Source organism: Protopterus annectens, chromosome 2.part1, assembly GCF_019279795.1.
Source record: "Protopterus annectens isolate FY-2018-M chromosome 2.part1, PAN1.0, whole genome shotgun sequence".
Classification (NCBI taxonomy): Eukaryota; Metazoa; Chordata; order Ceratodontiformes; family Protopteridae; genus Protopterus; species Protopterus annectens.
In genome coordinates this window covers 1,442,891,602-1,442,911,530 of record NC_056729.1, presented here as the reverse complement: position 1 = coordinate 1,442,911,530, position 19,929 = coordinate 1,442,891,602, and the positions used below count along the sequence as shown (strand labels likewise).

At 36.7% G+C, this 19,929-nt stretch overlaps 1 protein-coding gene across 4 annotated transcripts in view; it reads right to left on the bottom strand.

Moving 5' to 3' along the window:
• HTT (huntingtin) overlaps positions 1-8,161 on the bottom strand; it is a 4,811,037-nt gene extending 4,802,876 nt beyond the window's left edge. For 3 of the 4 annotated variants that reach the window (XM_044062926.1, XM_044062925.1, XM_044062927.1), the window contains exon 1: positions 7,829-8,160. In XM_044062926.1, the coding sequence (XP_043918861.1) occupies positions 7,829-7,923 (95 nt within the window). In that variant the 5' untranslated portion in view covers positions 7,924-8,160. Of the gene's footprint in view, positions 1-7,828 lie in introns of all 4 variants that reach the window. The other variant, XM_044062924.1, reaches the window with a different exon arrangement.
• Between the last annotated feature and the right edge of the window lie 11,768 nt (positions 8,162-19,929).

The following is a 19,929-nucleotide window of genomic DNA, read 5'->3' as shown; positions in this document are numbered from 1 at the left end:
TGGGAATGTATGCCAGCTCACCCCAAGGACATCAGTGTTTGAAAGACAGGAAAATTGCAGCATAAATGAAAAAACACTCCCCATCAGCAGTGTCACAATGCTCATTCTCCTCACTGACCACAGGTGGGGATCAGAGTTAGCCTGGGACAGGCTAAGGCAAGGCTGGTAGATCTAGTGATGAAAGGAGAGAAGTTGGAGGGGGCAAGTCAATGGTCAGTTACAAGAAGTTTAAAAAATGGGGGGGGACAATTTCAAGTAAAACTTCTTCATCAGCTGTATACATACAATGCAACATTAAATCAAGTGATCACCCCTTTTTCCTTAAATGAAAGGAGGTAAACTGATTAAGGCTTTAACTACTCATTACAATATACTAAAAGGCTGGCACATATACATTAAATCATTGTACATGCTTAACTAATCAACATAAGCATTTGACTCCATTATAAAGGCATGCATGCTTTAAATAATTTTTTTAATAAAAAGTGTTATCAGTTTTATTTTGGTTATTTGTATAACATACTGAGACTACCACACTTTGTGACAGCCACCAAATGATTAATGATGAAGGGAATATAGATGTGATATCAAGGCATCTATATGACGTTATCGAAATTTTACTACATCGAATCATTAAAGGTCGGCCTCTAGTGATCGATGTAGTAAAACATCGAATAACGTTAAAAAAAAAAAAAAAAAAAAACTAACTAGCATAGGCAGGAGGGCAAGCCACCCTGCACCCCCCCCCACACCCCCTACTTAAATATTCCAACTCCGAGACCGCACTACATTGAGGTAAACGGAAATCTCCTCCTATGGAGATTTCCGTTTACCTGCACGATGTTCTGCACTTTCGATGTTGTGCAGCTTCAATATTGTCGGCTTTCGACATTGTGAAGTAGACCCGATATCAAGCAAAGGCTCACCTATTATTAATTTATTTTCTGATGCCCCATTTATCCTGCTCAAGGTCACAATGAAAAAGGAGCATACCCTTGCAAGCAATAGGTGTAAGGTAAGGATTAAGTCATAGAAAAGGAAGCCAGCCCATCACAGTACTCATGTGCACACCCGCAAATCTACAGACAAAATGGTGGCTTGCTAATTCTATCTTAGAATTAAGAGGAAACTGAAAACCAAAGGAAAAATGCAAAAGGACAAGAAAATGCTAAACAACACGAGAACTGAAGTATAGTTCTCTTTAGTTTATAAGTTCAGTACATACAATTAAAGAAATGATCTTCTAAGAGGATCACCCTGTGCTCTTGTGTTTAATTCCCACAACCTCCATTTGCCTACTGTATGACTGCAAGCAAACAAATGAATCAGTAATTCAGATTATGTAATTCAAATTATCCCCTAGAAGATAGCACTTGTGCCTAAAGTATTTGCCACAGTTACACAAAAAAAAAAAACCACCAACTTAGTTTAGTACAGTCAGCACTGTGGTAAATCAAGGTTGGTACGTCAGTTGCAGTGTCGACAATGCAGACAAGCCCCAGTGCAGATCGCAACCACTGCCAAGGTAAGTGTCTTTATCTTAAACAGTTGGTGCTCTGTTTGTCAGGCTGACATTATTCTACTGTTGGTCATGTTTTACAATTAATACCACCAAGAAGGACCCCAAATAAAAGATTCTCACCAACAGAACTCAGATATGGCAGAATATCAAGTATACTGAATTTCAAAGCAGATGGAGACATACCCTTCTTCCTGATAACCAACCCTCTTGGTAAATAACAAAACCTCCTTACAAATGAGTTCAGCCAACTCTCAAACAAAAGGGATTACAAAGTCTGTCAATAGGCTGGATATAGGACTATGAGATGGAAACTACATATGCCCATTACAAGAATGAAAATGCCTCGTGACATCTTCCTTATGTCATAACAGCCAGTGGTAACCCTGGCTATCCACTACTAATGAAAAAGGAAGTGGCACAACAGAGGTTTAAAATGTAATTAAAGCATAAATGAGTCCAATTCTGTTTAAGCTTCTCAAAAAGAAACATCATATTACCCCTTCACAGAAAAAGAGAAACTACCAACTTAAAAAGGGAAGAGGACAAGACAAAAATATGGTAATCACAAAGTTTACAATTAAATAGCAGACATTACCTCACCAAACATAAGCAAAGTGGAAGGACAAAAAAAATCACTGAACAAAACCACCTCAGTAAAAGTTCAACAGGTGCAAATATTAGAATAAGTGGAAGCATTCTGTGCTGAAAAAAAAAATCTGGAAATAGGGTTACATACAAATATAATGAAAAAGTATTAAAATTATCCCAAATTACCACAATCACATCTGACCTTCGGCCAAGATAAAATAAAGTAGTCAGAAAATACAGAAAAACAAATTGTGCGAGTATGCTTTTTATTATTTAAGTATTATTCCTCAACTTTAAATTATATTAAGAAAGAAATGCAAATTATATTAAACACCACAGAATTAGATGTAGACGCCATGTAGTACTAGTAAGATGCAAAATAAAAATTCCCAGCAAATACTCAAGTTAAAAGAAAATGAATGTGTGACTTAGAAGAGAGAACAAAGCACACAAATTTGTTCCAAAACTCCTCATGCAAATAGTATGCTTGTTTTCCATGAGAAGACAAAAGTGCACCGATGGCAGCTACGGCATGATTCTGCAGTGTGTTGACGCAAAGCCCACCATTAAAACCCAATACAGAAATTCCTTGGCTTCCCTCCGTGATCCTGTATGCTTATATACATTAAACACCAAGTCAGACTCCACAGAAGCACATAAAAAACAATTCTATTTTGTTCCGTTTTATGCAAGCTCCACATTTACAACTGCAGCTGGGAATGATCCCTGAGCTACAATGTTCATCTAATGTCAAACACACCAAACTTGGGGATCAGCCAGCCTTCTCCCGCTGATGCAAAGAAACACACACAATCACAAACTATGTTATATTCTACTTTTTAACAGTTCTGCATCCCCATCTGTATTAGTCCATATATGTTTGTACTGCCACACCCACTTTCTTCTCTTTACTCTTCCTGCCGTATTCTTCCTTGCCTCCTTTTCAGTTTCTCACAGCAGACACACCTACATGCAATTCTCTTTATACACACAGAGTATGACAAAAATAAAATCCATATTGTTCTCAATTTATTGGGGGTATTTCCTTTTTTTCTTCACCTCAGTGTGATAATGACAATAAACATGGCTTCTTTAAACCACATCAGTCAAATTTCTGACTGATGTTCAAGTAAAACTTTCATTAGTCACAATATGCCAGAGAAATTTCTGTCTAAAAATTTCTGGTCCTTACAGAAGTCTATACATTGGTGTTTAAGAGTGAAATGAACTTCACCGCTGCATCGTCCCACATACACTGTTTCAAAATCCTAAACTTTAATTTTTGATGAAATCCATCACAGCATGGCTGATGTACAACAGTGAAATCTGACTTTGACAAATGTAGAACCCATTCTATACAGTTCCTTTTGGAAGTGCTTTTTAGTTTCTTTGCTAGCAACAATAGATGCATTTTGTGTCATATGTGAGCTAGAGCTCTTGGCACTGTGATTATAGAACTAGTTTGCAGTTTCTGGATCATCTTCTCCTCCTTTTAGCTTTTTCCAGTTAGGGGTTGCCACAGCGGAATAATGGTCTGCAGAACAATTCATAGTGGAGTTTTATGGTGTCGAGTTGCCAGCTCAGCTCCCAACCTTCAACAGAAGGCACACACACCTACGGCCAATTTTAGAGTGCCCAATCCACCTGTAGCATGTCCTTGGGGTGTGGGAGGAAACCCACGTGACCACAGGGAGGACACGCAGACTCCACACAGAAGGCACCCCAACTGAGAATCGAATGGATGCAGTCCTGATAATGAAGCTTAACAGCTCAGTGACTTTTAAAAATATTTTGCCAATCCTTAACATGGAGACAATCCACCTCTGCAATAACCTTCTGCTAAGCATAAAAACACAAAATGCATCCCTGCAGGAATTTCAAGGACCTATATGGCAATGATCTAATTTCATGTTTTAGAAAACAGGCAATTAATACTTCCTTCAATCATTTCTCAAGCTACAACTTTAGAACCAGTCACTGAAAATGAGAGGTGAAAAATATCTGGAATTGGATCTTCTAATTAAAACAGTGAGCTATTATGCTTGTAGAAAGTATTATCAGAAACTACAAAAAGTGACAATTTAGTTTACAGAAGTCTTTTATGTCTGATCACCAGGAAAAAAATGAACAATGTTGCAGGGACACCTCACCCATCACAGCACCAGGAAGATAGGGAAGATTTGTACAGCAGAGAGTTCACAGACTGAGCCCTTATAAACAAGCCTGCCAGCATTTATTGTTTTCTCCTAGAAACAAATAACATCAATTAAAAGACCAGGCAATACATGACAAAAATGGAGAGGATGTGTGTTTAACGAATAAAAAATTACATTCTGGCCTTCTGGAGTAGCCTCAAGGTGATTTACGAGATGGCACACCTCCCTCTGAACTTTCAGAGGTTGGTCCCACTTGGTTTACACACCTCCTGAGGTTCATACATTAAACCCAAGTTTCAACTGCTGAGTTTTCTGCCCCTGTTAACAATGACTGCCTTTATGGCAGCTTTGTTGCCCAATAAAACAGATTTCTATGCCTTAGCTATGGTATTCCTGTAATGACAGTTAAGTGTCTAAAGTCAATATGTTTTGTGAGCCAGAAAAAGCAAGTAGATCATTCTAGAATCTCCATAGTGAGTTCTGAACGAATCATGTATCTATCAGTATGTAGAACAGAAAGCAAAGGATGCAGAACTCCAGTGAATTAAGCAATAAGTTATGAAATTGATACGTTTACTGTTCTATTCCAGGTGTAATTGTACCATGTTATTAACTTGAATATTAACATAATCAATAAAATATCCTACTTTTGTTATTATAGTTGCATCTCTGTTTTAATTAAATAAAAGGTAATAAACACGTATCATTGTAAGACAGTGGCTATTTGTATACAATTCCACTACCGATTTCTTGTTCTTCATATATTATATATATATATATATATATATATATATATATATATACACACATACATATATACACATACATACATATATACACACACATATATATATATATATATATATATATATATATATATATATATATATATATATATATAGAATGAGTCTATGACATTTCGCCAAAAATATTGACATGGGGTCCAAATCGCCAAAAATCCATTTCACCGAAAATAGTACTGACAGTGTATATGCCCTTTTCCCCAACTGTAGTGCAATCTTGGAGTGAGAACATTAATGTAGGGAGGGTGTGGGGGGCACAGCCCCCCACCTACTCAGATTATAAAACTACTTTATCAGAACTACTTACTTATCCTTTTAATAGGGACTGCACAATATAAAACAATACTAGACAACATTAAACTGTACTGGGTGCGGGGCTATGCCCTCCACACCCCCCCCACTTTAATATTCTCAATCCGAGATCGCACTACAGTTGGGGTAAAGGGCATATACACTGTCAGTAGTATTTTCGGCAAAAACACTATGAAACTGTCACTTCCCACTCTTTTCTCCATGGGCCACCACTGAAAATGGATCCCGAACCCAATCAGACTTTCCCGGTAAACAAACATAATAAGTAAACAGAAGTTTAGTTTTCCATAGTTTAATAAATGTAATTAATTAATATTCCTATATGATGACCATCTTATCACAACAGCATGGGTACAAACACTACATTTACGATCAGCAGCAATTTACTTGCAATCTGAATTGTTTCTGTCAGAAGTTTACATTGCACTTTTATTACTGATGTATTTGAAATGTTTTAGTAATGATTCAGTCTCACTGGCTCTCAAAGAGGCTGGTGCCTTTCTACAGCAGTAGTAGCCTTGGACTGGTGGCAAACAGTAAAACTGCTGCACTCCTGACATTCAATTAATAGTTCATTAATAAATTTTAAACCTTCATTAAAATAAATAAAATTAACCTATTAGATTACTGTTCCACACCTGCATGCAACCTGTAAACACCCTACAGAATCTATTCTCTGCAGTGTTACATAAAACACCCATGTTTTATGATAGAAACTGAAGAAAGTCCCTCTCCACAACTGCTCCAGCTACTTTGAATTCACTTGCACCCTATACCAGTCAAACCACTTACAACTTGGTCTTTAGGTCTCAGTTCCCTAGCTATCCAACTGTCCTGCCACAGTGCAAATGTTTCATATAAGTGATATCCCTACAACATATGCACCGTAGTTTTTGGCTTGGTCTACATTTTTTCACATTCCACTTTATTTACGCCTCAGCTGTGTCAGCACATAAAAGAAATAAAATAAAATATTTTAATATTAGCAAAGCAAGAATAGCCTCCTTCATTTTAGACTTAGTATACTGTACGGTCTTTACAGAAACAAATGCTACACTGTTTTTCCCCATACCATTCAAAGTACAATACCTTGATACGAGGGTCTTGTAACTATCGAAGAGTTATCAAGGTATTGCGTTCTTTTTGCGGGATATACAGAATAAATGTTTGTTCTGCACTCACGTCATTATACTGTATGGTATGCTTTAGCCATTATGTCTAATAATTAGTACTATAAGCCTTGCACCGCAGTGATGCACTGTATTTTATATTCATATAATTCGGAAAATGTTAAGTTTTTAACGTATAACTGCATTCAGTCTGTTTGCCACTACATTGATTCATATTCACATATTTCTTAAGAGGTGCTTTTTATTTTTACTGAATGACATGACTGAGCCCATCTGCAGTGCTTTAAATAACTCTTAGGAACCACGCACATTTAATGTATTGACAATCGTTGGCCTGTGCTGCGGCTTAAAAAGTTCCCGAACTTGTTTGCTTATTTGGAAAACAAATGAATGCCAAGTTGTTAAGGAACTTAGCTTAAACACTGCTCTATTCAAGGCTCTCTTTCTTCCTCTTATGTCTTGAATGCAGACTAGGACTGGCACAACTAAAGGTCTGACATTGTTTACATCCTGTATTCTCAAATGTATTGACACAAATTTTGCCAGCGCAAACCAAACCTCAAGGCGAAAAAAAAGCAAGGGAGAGTGATTTGATGCGAACTTGTCATTGCTAACTAAATATGCACTTAGTACAGCAGTGACGCCTAGGTATGCAAACCGAATGTACGTAATTCACGATTTTGAAGAGAATGGTTGTTGGTAGTTCGTTGTGTTACAACTGAGGAAGCGGAAATACAATCTGGACCAAACTGTCACATTCTGTCCTGATATGTCACACTACGGTAACAGCAAATATTTAAAGGTGTACTCAATACCAGAAAAAAAGAACATCTCCAGTCACAACGTTACAATCAGAAAAAAGTTAACGAGAAACTCTGATAACCTTCATTAATTTATTTTGTACATCACCTATTAAGTAATGAAATTATCTGCCCCACGAATCGGTAAACAAATATTACAGACCAGTCACTTAATTGCTAGAAGCATTAAGGAAGGACACAAAATATGCTGTGTCGGGTAAAAAGTTTTCAGCAAAATACAAGTTCCCCTTGTTCTGCAAAGCATCCCACTTATTCACTCCTCTACAAGGCAGAAACGCAGATTTACATTAAAACGTACATCTCCATCCAGTAAACAAGCATAAACACGGAGTGACAGCAGCAACTCTTGTCTAAAGAGCTTACATTATTTTGGTTCAGAAGTCAGGACTACACCAAAGTCAACCATCTGTCTAAAGTGCATCCCCGTCAACAACTACTTTGCAGATCTTCACCAACTTAACTGCACACTGTTCAGGTCTGCATTAAAATGACTTACGGTTTAGGAATTGGTTCTTCAAGAACTACAGGTCCCTGCTGCTGGAAAGACTTGAGAGACTCAAAGGCCTTCATCAGTTTCTCCATGGTAGCCATTTTCACTAATTATGTCATAAAATCAGTTCAATAAAAGCTAAGGACAGTAAGCCAGAGGAGTGTCACGGGCTGTCAAAACAAATCCAGCAAACGGAGTCTCGCCGGTACACGCTGTCATCAGGCAAGCTTAGAGAAAACACTAAATGAATGGATACTGACTGCCACTGCTAGTTTGGTAAGCCATCTTTAAAATGTCCCATCATGCTCATTCGAATACGGATAGTATTCTGAAAGCAGTCACGGGTATCGATGTTGCCGCAGAGAAGAACAACAGCCAATCACGAAAAGACGGCTTTTGACTGATGTGCCATTAGCAAATAAACAGAGCGATAGGAAGTTTACAGCAAAGAGTGAGCATAATTTTCCAATGTTTGCGGTGTTTTAGCGCGGTTAACCCTTTTTGGGTGGTGCGTTACTTTGCTGTGATAACCTTGGAAAATACATTTAAAAATGTAGCTGAGATTTTAAAGGGTCAGTTATATGGAACGGCTGAAAGGTTTATTAACTAAGCCTTCATATTATGCTGAAGGAAATCCAATTAAAGACTTCTTCCAGATATTTAAATAGTTAATCTCACAGGTATCCACTGGAAATAGGGAAATAAACTGATGCTGCATACCACTTAAACAGTACATTTTTTTTCTTTTAAAGGGGCGGCAATCGCAAGATTTATACAACAGATTGCAATTTTTTTCAAGCGTCAGACTGAAAAACAATATGACTGACACAGCAAGGCAAATATTTTCAGCTTCCTAAACTAATGCCTACAAAATGACTGTATTTATGAAGTCATCTTAAAAATTAATGTTTATGATTGTAGGATTTATCAGTTGAAAAATTATGTATTCATTTAATAATCGTGTCGGGGACAGCTTATAGGAAAAATGCACATTTAAATGTTACGTGGGTGGGGGCAGCACTTTGCTTTATGAGGACAAAAAAGTTCATATCAACCTTTGAACATTAAAAATAATATACAACAACCAAGACCACGAGAGGGATGGCCACATACAGTTAATGGTGATTGTATGTGCAGGCATTGTTTTCTTATTTATTATTTCATGTACCCTTAAATAGATCCAGCTTTACGAAGAAAATCCGCAAATGTATGAGTAGCAACTTGGCTGAATCTGAGGGTCAAAGTCATAATGTTGGTATGTCTAAATTATTGCAGTTGAGAGGTTTGAGGAAGTCAAGTCAAAGGAAACTTCATTGTCATTCAGAACCATACAGAGTGTAGCTGAACGAATTTACAATGCTTCGTCCTCAATGCAGGAAACAGTTGCACATATAGACAGAAAAAACTAATAAAATATCACACAGTAGAAATTTAATAAGAAGCAATTAGTAAGCAAATAGGACATCAGTGTCCACACCCATCCCAGAACAGAAGACAAGGAACAAAATTAATGTAATATTGTCAAAGTAAAACTGAAACAACAGCAGCATATTTATGATTAGATGGAATTATTGTACAGTTTGTATATTGCACTTTTTGGTTAAAGCTGCGGTGGTGCAGCGGTAGCGTTGTCGCCTCACAGCAAGAGGTTCTCCCGTTCGATTCTCGGCTGGAGCGCCTTCTGTGTGGAGTCTGCATGTCCTCCCCACGGTCGAGTGGTGTTCGAAAAATATGCATAGAATGGGCATGCCTTCATTGAAAGTTGTGCATCGAGCTGGCACCGTAAAAATCTACTGCCAATCATTAGTGGACCGGAGTTCCGCTGAAGCCAAAAGAACAACAACATTGCAGTTTCTGGCTACATTACACAGCTGTTAACAGCAATCATACTATGATAAGAAAACAAGTAATTGGGGGAAAAGGTCAATGTCTTTTTCAGAAAGCAATTACAAGACTAAACTACAGGCCATATAATTCCATCTACAGGAAGTAGTTGATGCTGGCATCCCAGGTGAGAATAATATTGAGCTTGATCACAAACAGGTAATTTGAAGGCAGCCATCCATATAACAGAGTTTATTAACATTGTTGGAAAATCGATTGTGATTCAAAAAAAAATTCTGTATTTCTATGAGGATAGATAGTTTTCAACGAAATAGCACCACAGTTTGAGGGATATTTATTCTGTGTTTATCCAGTGCCTAGTTACAAATTATTTAACCCAAGCTGCAGTTATACAGATTTAGCAGTAATTTTCTTTTGTGAGAGATGGAATAATACACTAAACACAGTTATACCTCTTACAATCATTCTAATCTCTGATAATAGACAACTTAAAATTATGTATTAAAATATCAAACAGGTTGATTGGATCTACATGCCCAAAATGTATCTGTTACTTACTCATTCTCACATAAGAATGGTAATGTTAATTTGCCAGTAGCAGCTAGCTTGTGGGAAGTTAGACAGGCATTCTGTAAAAGTTTGAACTGTTGATGAATAAATTTACAACAAAGTTGATTTTTTAACAATCAATTCAATTTTTACCCACTTACGATACATGTTTATTTATTTTAATTACAATATCTAATAACGTGAATTATGGATATTAGAAGAGGAAGCAGAATTTAATACGGAGTTATAAAGAAATGAAAGGAAATGTTTCTTTCTCAGGTAGCTCAGCCCCAATGACTCTATTTTGAGTTTATTAGTATCATATCTGAAAAGCAAAGAAAATTTAGAGACAGATATCTTTATCAAGTTAAACTGCAAAATGTCACTTTTTGTGTACCAGAGGTCTCTCATTTTGATATTTGAAATTAGCGTATTATCTTCATTTATATAGTGCAAGCAAACATCTTTCAGCATAGTAAAGTGCAACAGTCTTAAACATTTGTTGTTGATTAATATATTAGCATTATCGATAAGTGGTTAAAACAGCATGAATTCCTCAAATATAATTTTTAAGTTATGACTGTGAGGTATTGATAACTTGATGTATGAGGAGGATTTTGGAAAAAAAATAATTATATAATTCCTTATAAATTTAAGGAATCTATTAATTTGACATACCTATGTTGTTTATTTTGGATCTTATCATGGCGATGCAAAGAGGAGTATTATTACAGCTTACATTGAGATGTCCAGGAATGTTCAGTTGTTTAACTACCTTTGGCAATTGTGTAAAACATAGCAAATTAGGAAGTTTTAAGTCCCCTTTGTGTTTTTGATATGAAAGATTTTTCAAACTAATCTGTGTGTTACTTTGACTGGTTTGAGGAAATCCGATGAGATACTCCTACTGACTTTCAGCAATAAAAGAGCACATGGAACATATTAATTTTAATAGCAGACAATCTAGGAAGCAAGTGTAATGTTTAATTGAAATTTGTATGAAGAAAAATGTTAATATCCAGTTTATATTTGACTCCTAGATAATTCAGTTCATTGGGTGAAAAGTTAATACTGGATGCCAGGAGTTTGTGCTTTTTATTGTTGGCGTTTTTGGTAGGAGACAAAGTGGATTTGTCAAGATGTAATTTATAACTTGGTGCTCTGCTGTAATTATCAACATTCCCAAGTGGATGAGGATATTTTATCAGACTTTCAAAATATTTATTTTATTTATGCTTTGTAAAAAGGTATCTTCTGCAAAAAGATAATATTGATATACAAGTTACAAGATCTTCTTCCTATTAATTTGGGTCTAGAAGGATCTTTGATAAAATAGCTCTAAAGTCAGAATAAAGTGATACGATGACAAAGGCAACTTTGCCTAGTGGCTGTTAATATCTTAATAGAGCCTTTTATAATAAGAGCATAGAAGATGAATAATACAGAATGTTAATATTAAGATAGAGTAAGTTTTCATATTGAGCTTTATTAACTTATTAACAAAATGGGATGGTAATTTTTGTTGAGAAGGTGCTATCAAATAAGCTTGAGAGTAAAATATATATTTTTTTCATTTAAATATTTTTCATTAATACTGTTTTGTTTTAATTAGTTTTAAGACAAGAGAGAAAATTGGATATAAATTAATTTGAACCACTCATAAAAGGAAGCATCAAAGCCATTTGACCCTGGACCTTTTTTCAAAGACCAGAGACTGCATTTTAAATTTCCTCAAGGAATATATCTGCTGTTAATTTAGTGATCAGGTTATTTGAAAACTTATTTGTAGTAAATCCATTTAGAAAATTGTGCACATCAGCTATGCTATGTGATTTTACAGATGTATAAATTACTCTGTAAGTACTTTGAGGATGCCTTGCTGTCGTGTAAACTACCATTATATGTGAAGTCATTAGAAGTATTCCAAGGGCACTAAAGTGAACAACATCAGTTCAGCTACCAAATGCTCTTGCCTCCATAAAGCCATTCTGTACAATTGAATTACAAGCTGAATTTATTCTCCCCTCCATCTATCACATTTTGTTTTCTCTGTACAGAATCTACAGTGTCTAAACAATATCACCCAAGCTGCAAATGCTCCTACCCAGGTACTGCTTTTAAAAATTAAAAAAAGTGTGAGAATCATAACACCAGCAATGGTCCTGTGACTTCCCCCTTGAAATATCAATTGCCTGTGCACCAGAAGCCTATATTTTTAAGTAAGGACTTGGTCTTTGAAGAAGCAGCTGACAATTTATTTTTGTTCCCTTATCAAAAGCAGCTTATTCAGCTCACTTCTATTATAACAGCAAATTGACTTCTGAAGTGTTATCATGGTTGATTGTGCCCAACCAATACAGAGACACACTTGACCATAAGTCCTAGCTTATAATTTATATACATAATTACAAATCTATTAAAGAGAAATTTACTTTCCAAACCAAAGTAGTGTTTCTTTTCATAATCTAAATTTTCTCCTCTTAACTGATTGTTTTTTTCAGAGTTCTTAAGCCAGTGGCAGTTAGGATTGTTTTTCAGTATTCTTAAGTCAGTGGCAGTTAGAACCCCATATGCTTGGGCTCCCTAGACCCCCTACCCTACCTCAATCAACCACCCTTCTATGTCCACACCTCTATAACTCCTCCCTCTATCTAATTAACTAGCCAATTCCTAATATTTATAACATCTTTAGGCAAAGTACCTTCCACACCCATCAAAAACAGGAATTCACACCCAACCCCTCATCCTGCAGTACTAACCAACAACATATTTTCAGTTCACTGATCCCATTAAATCCTTGTGCTAATAAATCACCAGTAACTCCACACATAATCTTTGACTTAAAACCAAAACACATCTGTCTTACATTAATTCCTTACACTTCTAATAATCCAAAGACTCTGCTGTACTTTCTAAAATATCCACCTCATTCTATCCTCTTCATTCCTCTATTATCCCCCTTACAGTCCTTTACAATCAACCAACTGCTTGTTTGGCTAGCTTGCTGTACTCCGCCTGAATATTGCTGATCTCTGTCTGCATTTTATTTTTCCCACCCAGCTGCCCAACTGCTGTTGTATTCTTAAACATGATAGCTGTTTAGTTGCCCACCCCTACTATAAACCTGAATTTGGACAATCCTCCCAGTCCCATCTCGTCAGCTCATTCTACTGAGTAGAGAGAGATCATTTGGGAAAAGGCCCACCCCTTAGTTTCTTATCCTTTAATTATCTTCTGTTTCCTCCCTTCCCACTTAAAAGAATGCATGTTATTCAGCTGCTTTTACCATATTTGTGTTTCTTCCTACTTTATTACTTTATTTTGCTTTTGCTGCTTATTCTTAAAAGTGTTCAGTTGCATTTATTATACTTCATTTATTGTTGCTTGTTAGTAGCCTGATTAAATTGTAACTGTTATTCTAAGCCTGTTAGTTTTGGTTTAACCACTTCGGCTTCAGGCCAGTTGTTTTACAGTAAGAAGTTTTATAGTCTACACTCTTGTGGCAGGAGAGGTAGCTTACATTCTTCTAAGTCGGGAATTGCTGGTTGAAGGCTTAGTGTGTCTGTTATTCTAAAAGTGTCTTATTCAAGACAGTTATTTTACATTAAGAAGGCTTATGGTCTACACTCTTGTGGGAGGATAGGGTAGCCTCTGCCCTTCTGAGCTGTGAGTTGATGGTTGAAGGCTTATTGTGCCTGCTTATTTGAACTGTTTTTTCTGAAATTGTTGCACTTTGTTTGCTGTAGCATAGACTAGATTCAGGCCTGCTGAATGTAGTTCTGTTTGTATAACTTGAGCACTAAACCAGACCATCTGCTGTTGGAGAGGATTCCTTTGCACCCTAGTGGCAGGAGTGTGCAATTAGAACTCATCTGATTAAAGGTTGCTGGAACAGGGCTCAGATTTGAGCTTTTTTTACTGGTTAATTTGTTTAAAATCAGTTTGCTCTAATTTGCTACATAAGCACCACATTTGCACAGGTTTGCACTTGTTTGCTCATCACACACTGCCATGCAGCAGTGGGCATTGGTGGCAGTTATAGACGCAAACACTTTTACCAGCAAATTTTCCCTTAGTGCTCTGCTAGTGCTCCCATCAGTGAGTTCTTGCAATTGTACCTCACTGACAGCTGATACATTCAGCGAAGCTCCTGAGGTACCAACACCGATTCTACCCACTAGACCTTCATATTTTTTTGTCCACTACTTCTGTCCTCTACTTTTCCTGGTCCTTCATGTCCTCTCCCTGTTTTCTGACCACATCAACTTACCTAGCATTATGGATGGACAATTCCCCACAGGTTCTTCAGCCAGCTTCACCATTATCTTCTATTAGAATATCATCTACTATAATAGCACAAGGATACCCAGAAAAAATGTTGCTCCATTGCACGTTGAAAGACTTCACTGGCATAATTTATCCCAAATGGCATTCTCAAAAATCTGTACCTGCCAAAAGGAGTAATGAACATAGTAAACAAGGATTTCTTGTCAAGCAAAATTTGCCAAAATGAACTCTTTGCCTCTAAGACAGAAAAAAAATGTGGCATTCGGCATCAGTACTGCAACTTCTTCAGCTGTACGCATTGGATGAGGAAGTCTTTTCAGTGCCTTGTTCAAATCGCATGGATCAATACATATTCTGATATCATCTAAGCTTTTCTTATAAGCTACCACCATGGAAGATACCTATTTAGTAGGTTTATCAACTGGACAAATTACACCTTGTAGCACCATTTTATCGAGCTCAGCTTTGACTTTGTTCTGCATAGCTACTAGAACTTTCTGGGCTGGCCTGACAACTGGGCTGACATTTGGGTCTAACTTCATGTAGTATACAACTGGAAGCATACCTCTCAACCTGGAAACATCAAAAATCTGGACAAGACCCATGAAAAATAGGTACAAATCTGTACACTGATTAACGTAAAATTTGCATACATAATTCAATAACCCCGCCCACTCCAATGGAATTGTGGGTTACCAACTTTCAAACACAAACTGAAGAACAGACAACCAAAATATGGCACCAGAGTTCCCCTGCAGCCATTCCATTGTCCCATTACCTGGCTATTTCACCTCATTTACCATAAACACTAATGTGTGCATACTGCTTTACTTCTACAATGATTATTTGGATTGCATTTTTTTCATTTTATAGCACAATATACAAACAATAATAGATATCTGCTAAACAAAGCAACACTGTCTCACAATGAAACTAGACTTGGCATTAAAACGTCCGTTCTCTGCCCTTGAAACACTCATTCATTGAAATAGCATTGAAACCCACACCACATCCAAAGAAAATGCATCTGCCCAGTGGTGGATAAAGATTACCTTTAGGCTGTTTTAAATTCATAGGCCCCTGGCTTGTACACAAAACAAGAAACATACGTTCTTTGATACACCTTCCCGACTTTATTAAATTATATTCCTTGTATAATACAGCACACTTATACTAGACTTAAGTTAGAGCATATTTTAAAATGTATTGTTTGAACATTTTTCCAGTAGGCAATGAAACAAAATGCATGAACCAATAATGACAAAACTGCCCAGTTCAGAACATTCCCATCATAAAAGTCTACTTATGCACACACACACACACATATATATATAGGTATGTGTATATATAAATAGAATGACAGTATTGTAAGCCACAGGCATCATGCACAGCTTCTCGCACTTAATTTCAGTTTTTTTTTTTTTTTGGCTGGGGGGACAAAAACCCAAAAACAGGGACACATTTTAAACATTGCTTGCATAATTTTGGAAAGTTGCTAGAATAAAATGTTGTGTTGCCACCACGCATTTCACTGCCAAGTCTTGAACCTAGGGCCCTGTGCACTACAGTCAGAGCACCATACCACTATGCCAAATCAGCAGTTTCCAGAAAGACAGGAAGACAAACTTAAATGGCCATCATTTAGTGAATTCAGTTCTTCTCACCATAGCTCTCAACCTCTTAGCACAAAAAACCTGGGCAAAGCCAATAATGGGGGAATATACCCCCAAAATACAGACATATTTCAAATACTGATCTTATAAACTTAGACAATTGCTACAATAAAAGGTTTTGTGTTACCAAAAATAATATGAAGTCTGAAATTCAAATGCCTGTCATTATTTAGTGAATTCAATCCTTCAGTGATTTGCCAAAAAAATCCTGAAAACCACAGATTTAATGAGAAATAGAACAAAAACAAAAATTTCAGGCACAAATTCACAAGTGGTGGTGGCTAGGGACTCTAGCCTCTTTTTACCTGTACCCAAGGTACAGGGTTTGAGTCTGAGAGTACCTCTGGCCACCAGGTGTATTCAATTGGGGGCATTTACATACACACACTCACACCCACACATATCCCCTTGTTCAAGCACGGCAATAAATAGCAGTCTGTTTGCTTAAATATAGGAAGAAAGGCTAAAGAAATACATTTTGCTTAACGGCTCCAAAATACCTGTGCAGCTTCGGCTAAATTCAGTTCGGCTTCACACACACATCCCCTTGTTCAAGTACGGCAAGAAATAGAAGTCTGTTCACTTAAATATAGGAAGAAAGGCAAAAGAAATACAGTTTGCTTAACAGCTCCAAAATACCTGAGAAGCTTCGACAGAATTCAGTTCGGCTTCACACGCACACGCACACACACACACACACACATCCCCTTGTTCAAGCATGGCAAGAAATCGCAGTCTGTTTGCTTAAATACAGGAAGAAAGGCAAATACTTAACGGCTCCAAAAGCAATACCTGAGCAGCTTCATTTCAGAAGAAAGGCAAAGAAATACCTGAGCAGCTTTGGCAGAATGCAATTCAGCTTCAAAAGCAAAGAAATACAGTTGTTTCCATAAAGCAATAAATACCGGAGCTCTAAGCAGCTTCTTGCAGAAAAAGAAGTTCAAAGGTAAAAGCAGTCATTTTCATAACTTAATGGCTCCAAAACTTCCAAAGACTTAAGCAAAAGCAGTCAGCTCAATTCCAACAGGCTGTTGGAGCTGACGTCATTGCGCATGTGCGCATGTGATGACATCAGCTCCAAAAGCGCAAAAAAAATAATTAAAAAAAAAAAATCGGGAATGAAGAGGTGCCACTCCGGAATCATGGCACCCCATTATTTGGACCCAAAACCCGGTAAAAACCGAGCAATTTGGTGGAGTTGGGAGGTATGACTGGAATCTTGCCTAGTTTGTTTTCAAAAAGATCAACATAGGTAGAGAAAATATACTGGGCAAAATTAAAACTGTGGCCTTTTAAACTAACATGATGGACTTCCTTATTAAATGAAAGTAGTCCCATTTTCAAACTGTCTTTGAGCCCTAATAATGACTAGATATGCCTTTTGACCATATAAAATAACAAGCCATAGCTTCTCCCAGCAGATCAACATGAAATTACTACTGAGCCTTCAGTCTGAATCTCTTCACCACCATAAGCAACAAGCTTCGCACACTTTGCCAAATCAAGCTTTTCACAAGCACATACTCTAGCAAACGTTTCTGTAGACATAACATTGCACTTTGAACCTGTGCCAACTTTGAGCTCTGTGGATTTTCCATTTATCTGAACAGTACAAAATACTTCATTCTTTGCCCATAAATCTACTGCATTGACTGTTTCATGAAGCACTGACACACCATCAACATAAAACGTAGGGTCATAACTTTCTAATTGATCAACTTGTTTCTTTGAATGTTCCCTTTTAATAAAAGAATGTGTACCTTTTGAAATGATTCCACGTATTGCATTTGTGACATTGCTGAACATTTTTCCCTTTTAGGCTCATGACTTCCTCCACAATTACGACAGTTAGCAATGAAACTGGGTGGGGGGCACAGGCTTTGAGTTTGCTGACTCAGTCTTATGCTTCACTGAGACTGTGTGGTTTCCAGAGCATGTCTTGGAACTTGCTGGTAAGCTACTGGGTTTTTCAGTGGGCGTTGCAGGGTTTACAGTTGCAGCCAAGTGCTTGGGCCTTTTCTTTTAACCACATGCTGCATACTATCAACATTGGCCTTAGAAGGTACTGGAAGCATACAAATCTCAATGGCCTATTCAAAGTTAAATCACTGTCACAAAGCAAAATCTTTTTCATCTTTAATACCACACACAAGTCTGACTTATATCAACTCATCCTCTAAATCACCAAATCTGTAAGTTTTAGCCTTGTTTCTCAAATAAGTTATATATGCTGCAAAGGTTTCACCAGGCTTTTGATCCCTTGTATAAAATAAGTGCCTTTCCACTGTAACATTCATTTGGGGATTACACATTTCTCTAAATTTACATTTTAAACACTCGGGGTCCTACCCTGACTCAGCTGGTACAACTATATAATGATTTTCTCCTGCAAAGACAGCAGGTGCATACACAAATGAATGCTCCCATTCTATGGCTTCTGAACCAGCTAAATTAAGCAGAATAAATGCCTTTGTACAGTCGCTTTATCAGAAAATTGTGCCTGTATGAAAATATAGTATTCTTGCTCAAACACTCTCCAGTTCTCTACAATATTATTGTCAAACACTGAAAAATAGAGCCCTTGTAATGATATGTAAACATGCACACAGCCAGCACTTGTAATAACATTCTAATGTACAATAAACTCTTCAAAATATTGTACTTTGTGAAATATGCTTTGAAATGGCTGTATTTTGTGAAAGAACTGTACTGTAATACTGGACAAACATTGCATACACTTCAGACAACTTGAATAGCTTTGACTAATGAGAAAAATAGTGCTTAGCGAAAACAAGTGGTTGTTTCCCTTGTCTTATTCATTTTATGTGATTCAGACTTTATTTCAAAAATGTCCATAGTTATTTTGAATATTTCTGTTCATATATCATAGTATTGGATATTTTGATACTTAGAAATTCATTTAGAGTGTTCTGAATGTTCATATTTTGTGAATAAGAAATAGATTGATCAAGTTTTAATACCCGAAATTCATTTCTGACTTGTTTTGCGAGTTATACGTGCAGTAGGGATGATTCACTCCTTAATATTCCTCCAATGTTAACAGAGTGCCTCTTGGTCTCGAATTGAAGAATTTGGATCCCCTTCTGGCACCGTGTCCTTTTTAGACATGCCACTTCTGACACAATGTCGCTCGTCCTTCTCTAGTATAGATGACAAATAGGTGGGGTAGTTTGTTTATATGCTTTATTACATAGAAATACATCAGGATGGATAGCAGCATTACAAAATATAAACAAACTGATTAACTGAAAGACTAGACAAACATACATGTTTACATCTCAACAGCTTACTACAAAATGGCAGTCATGCTCACACATGCTCAGTATTCATACACTTGTGCAAGCCCCTAGAAAACTTAAAGCTGTACGCACACACTGATCTACAGGGCAATTAAACTTCATTATTTGAATATGTACATAGTTTTATGTGTTTGTATTACGTTTGTTTGAGGGTTTTCATTAAAACAAAATGTCTTGTAAGATGTGACATAGGTTTAAATGGACATGACAAGAAACAACTGTAAAAAGGTCAACCTGCCAAACAGTGCATGCATGTAATACAAAAGCTGAAAATAGATATTAAAAAAAAAAGAAATGCTATACATAGGTGGGAACAATAATGTCTTATCATAATGGTATCACTTTCCATATTATCTTGGAATGCGAATAGTCTTACAAGTATATACAAAAAAGAAAGAGTAGTGAACTATATTAAAAAAATGCATAGTGCAAA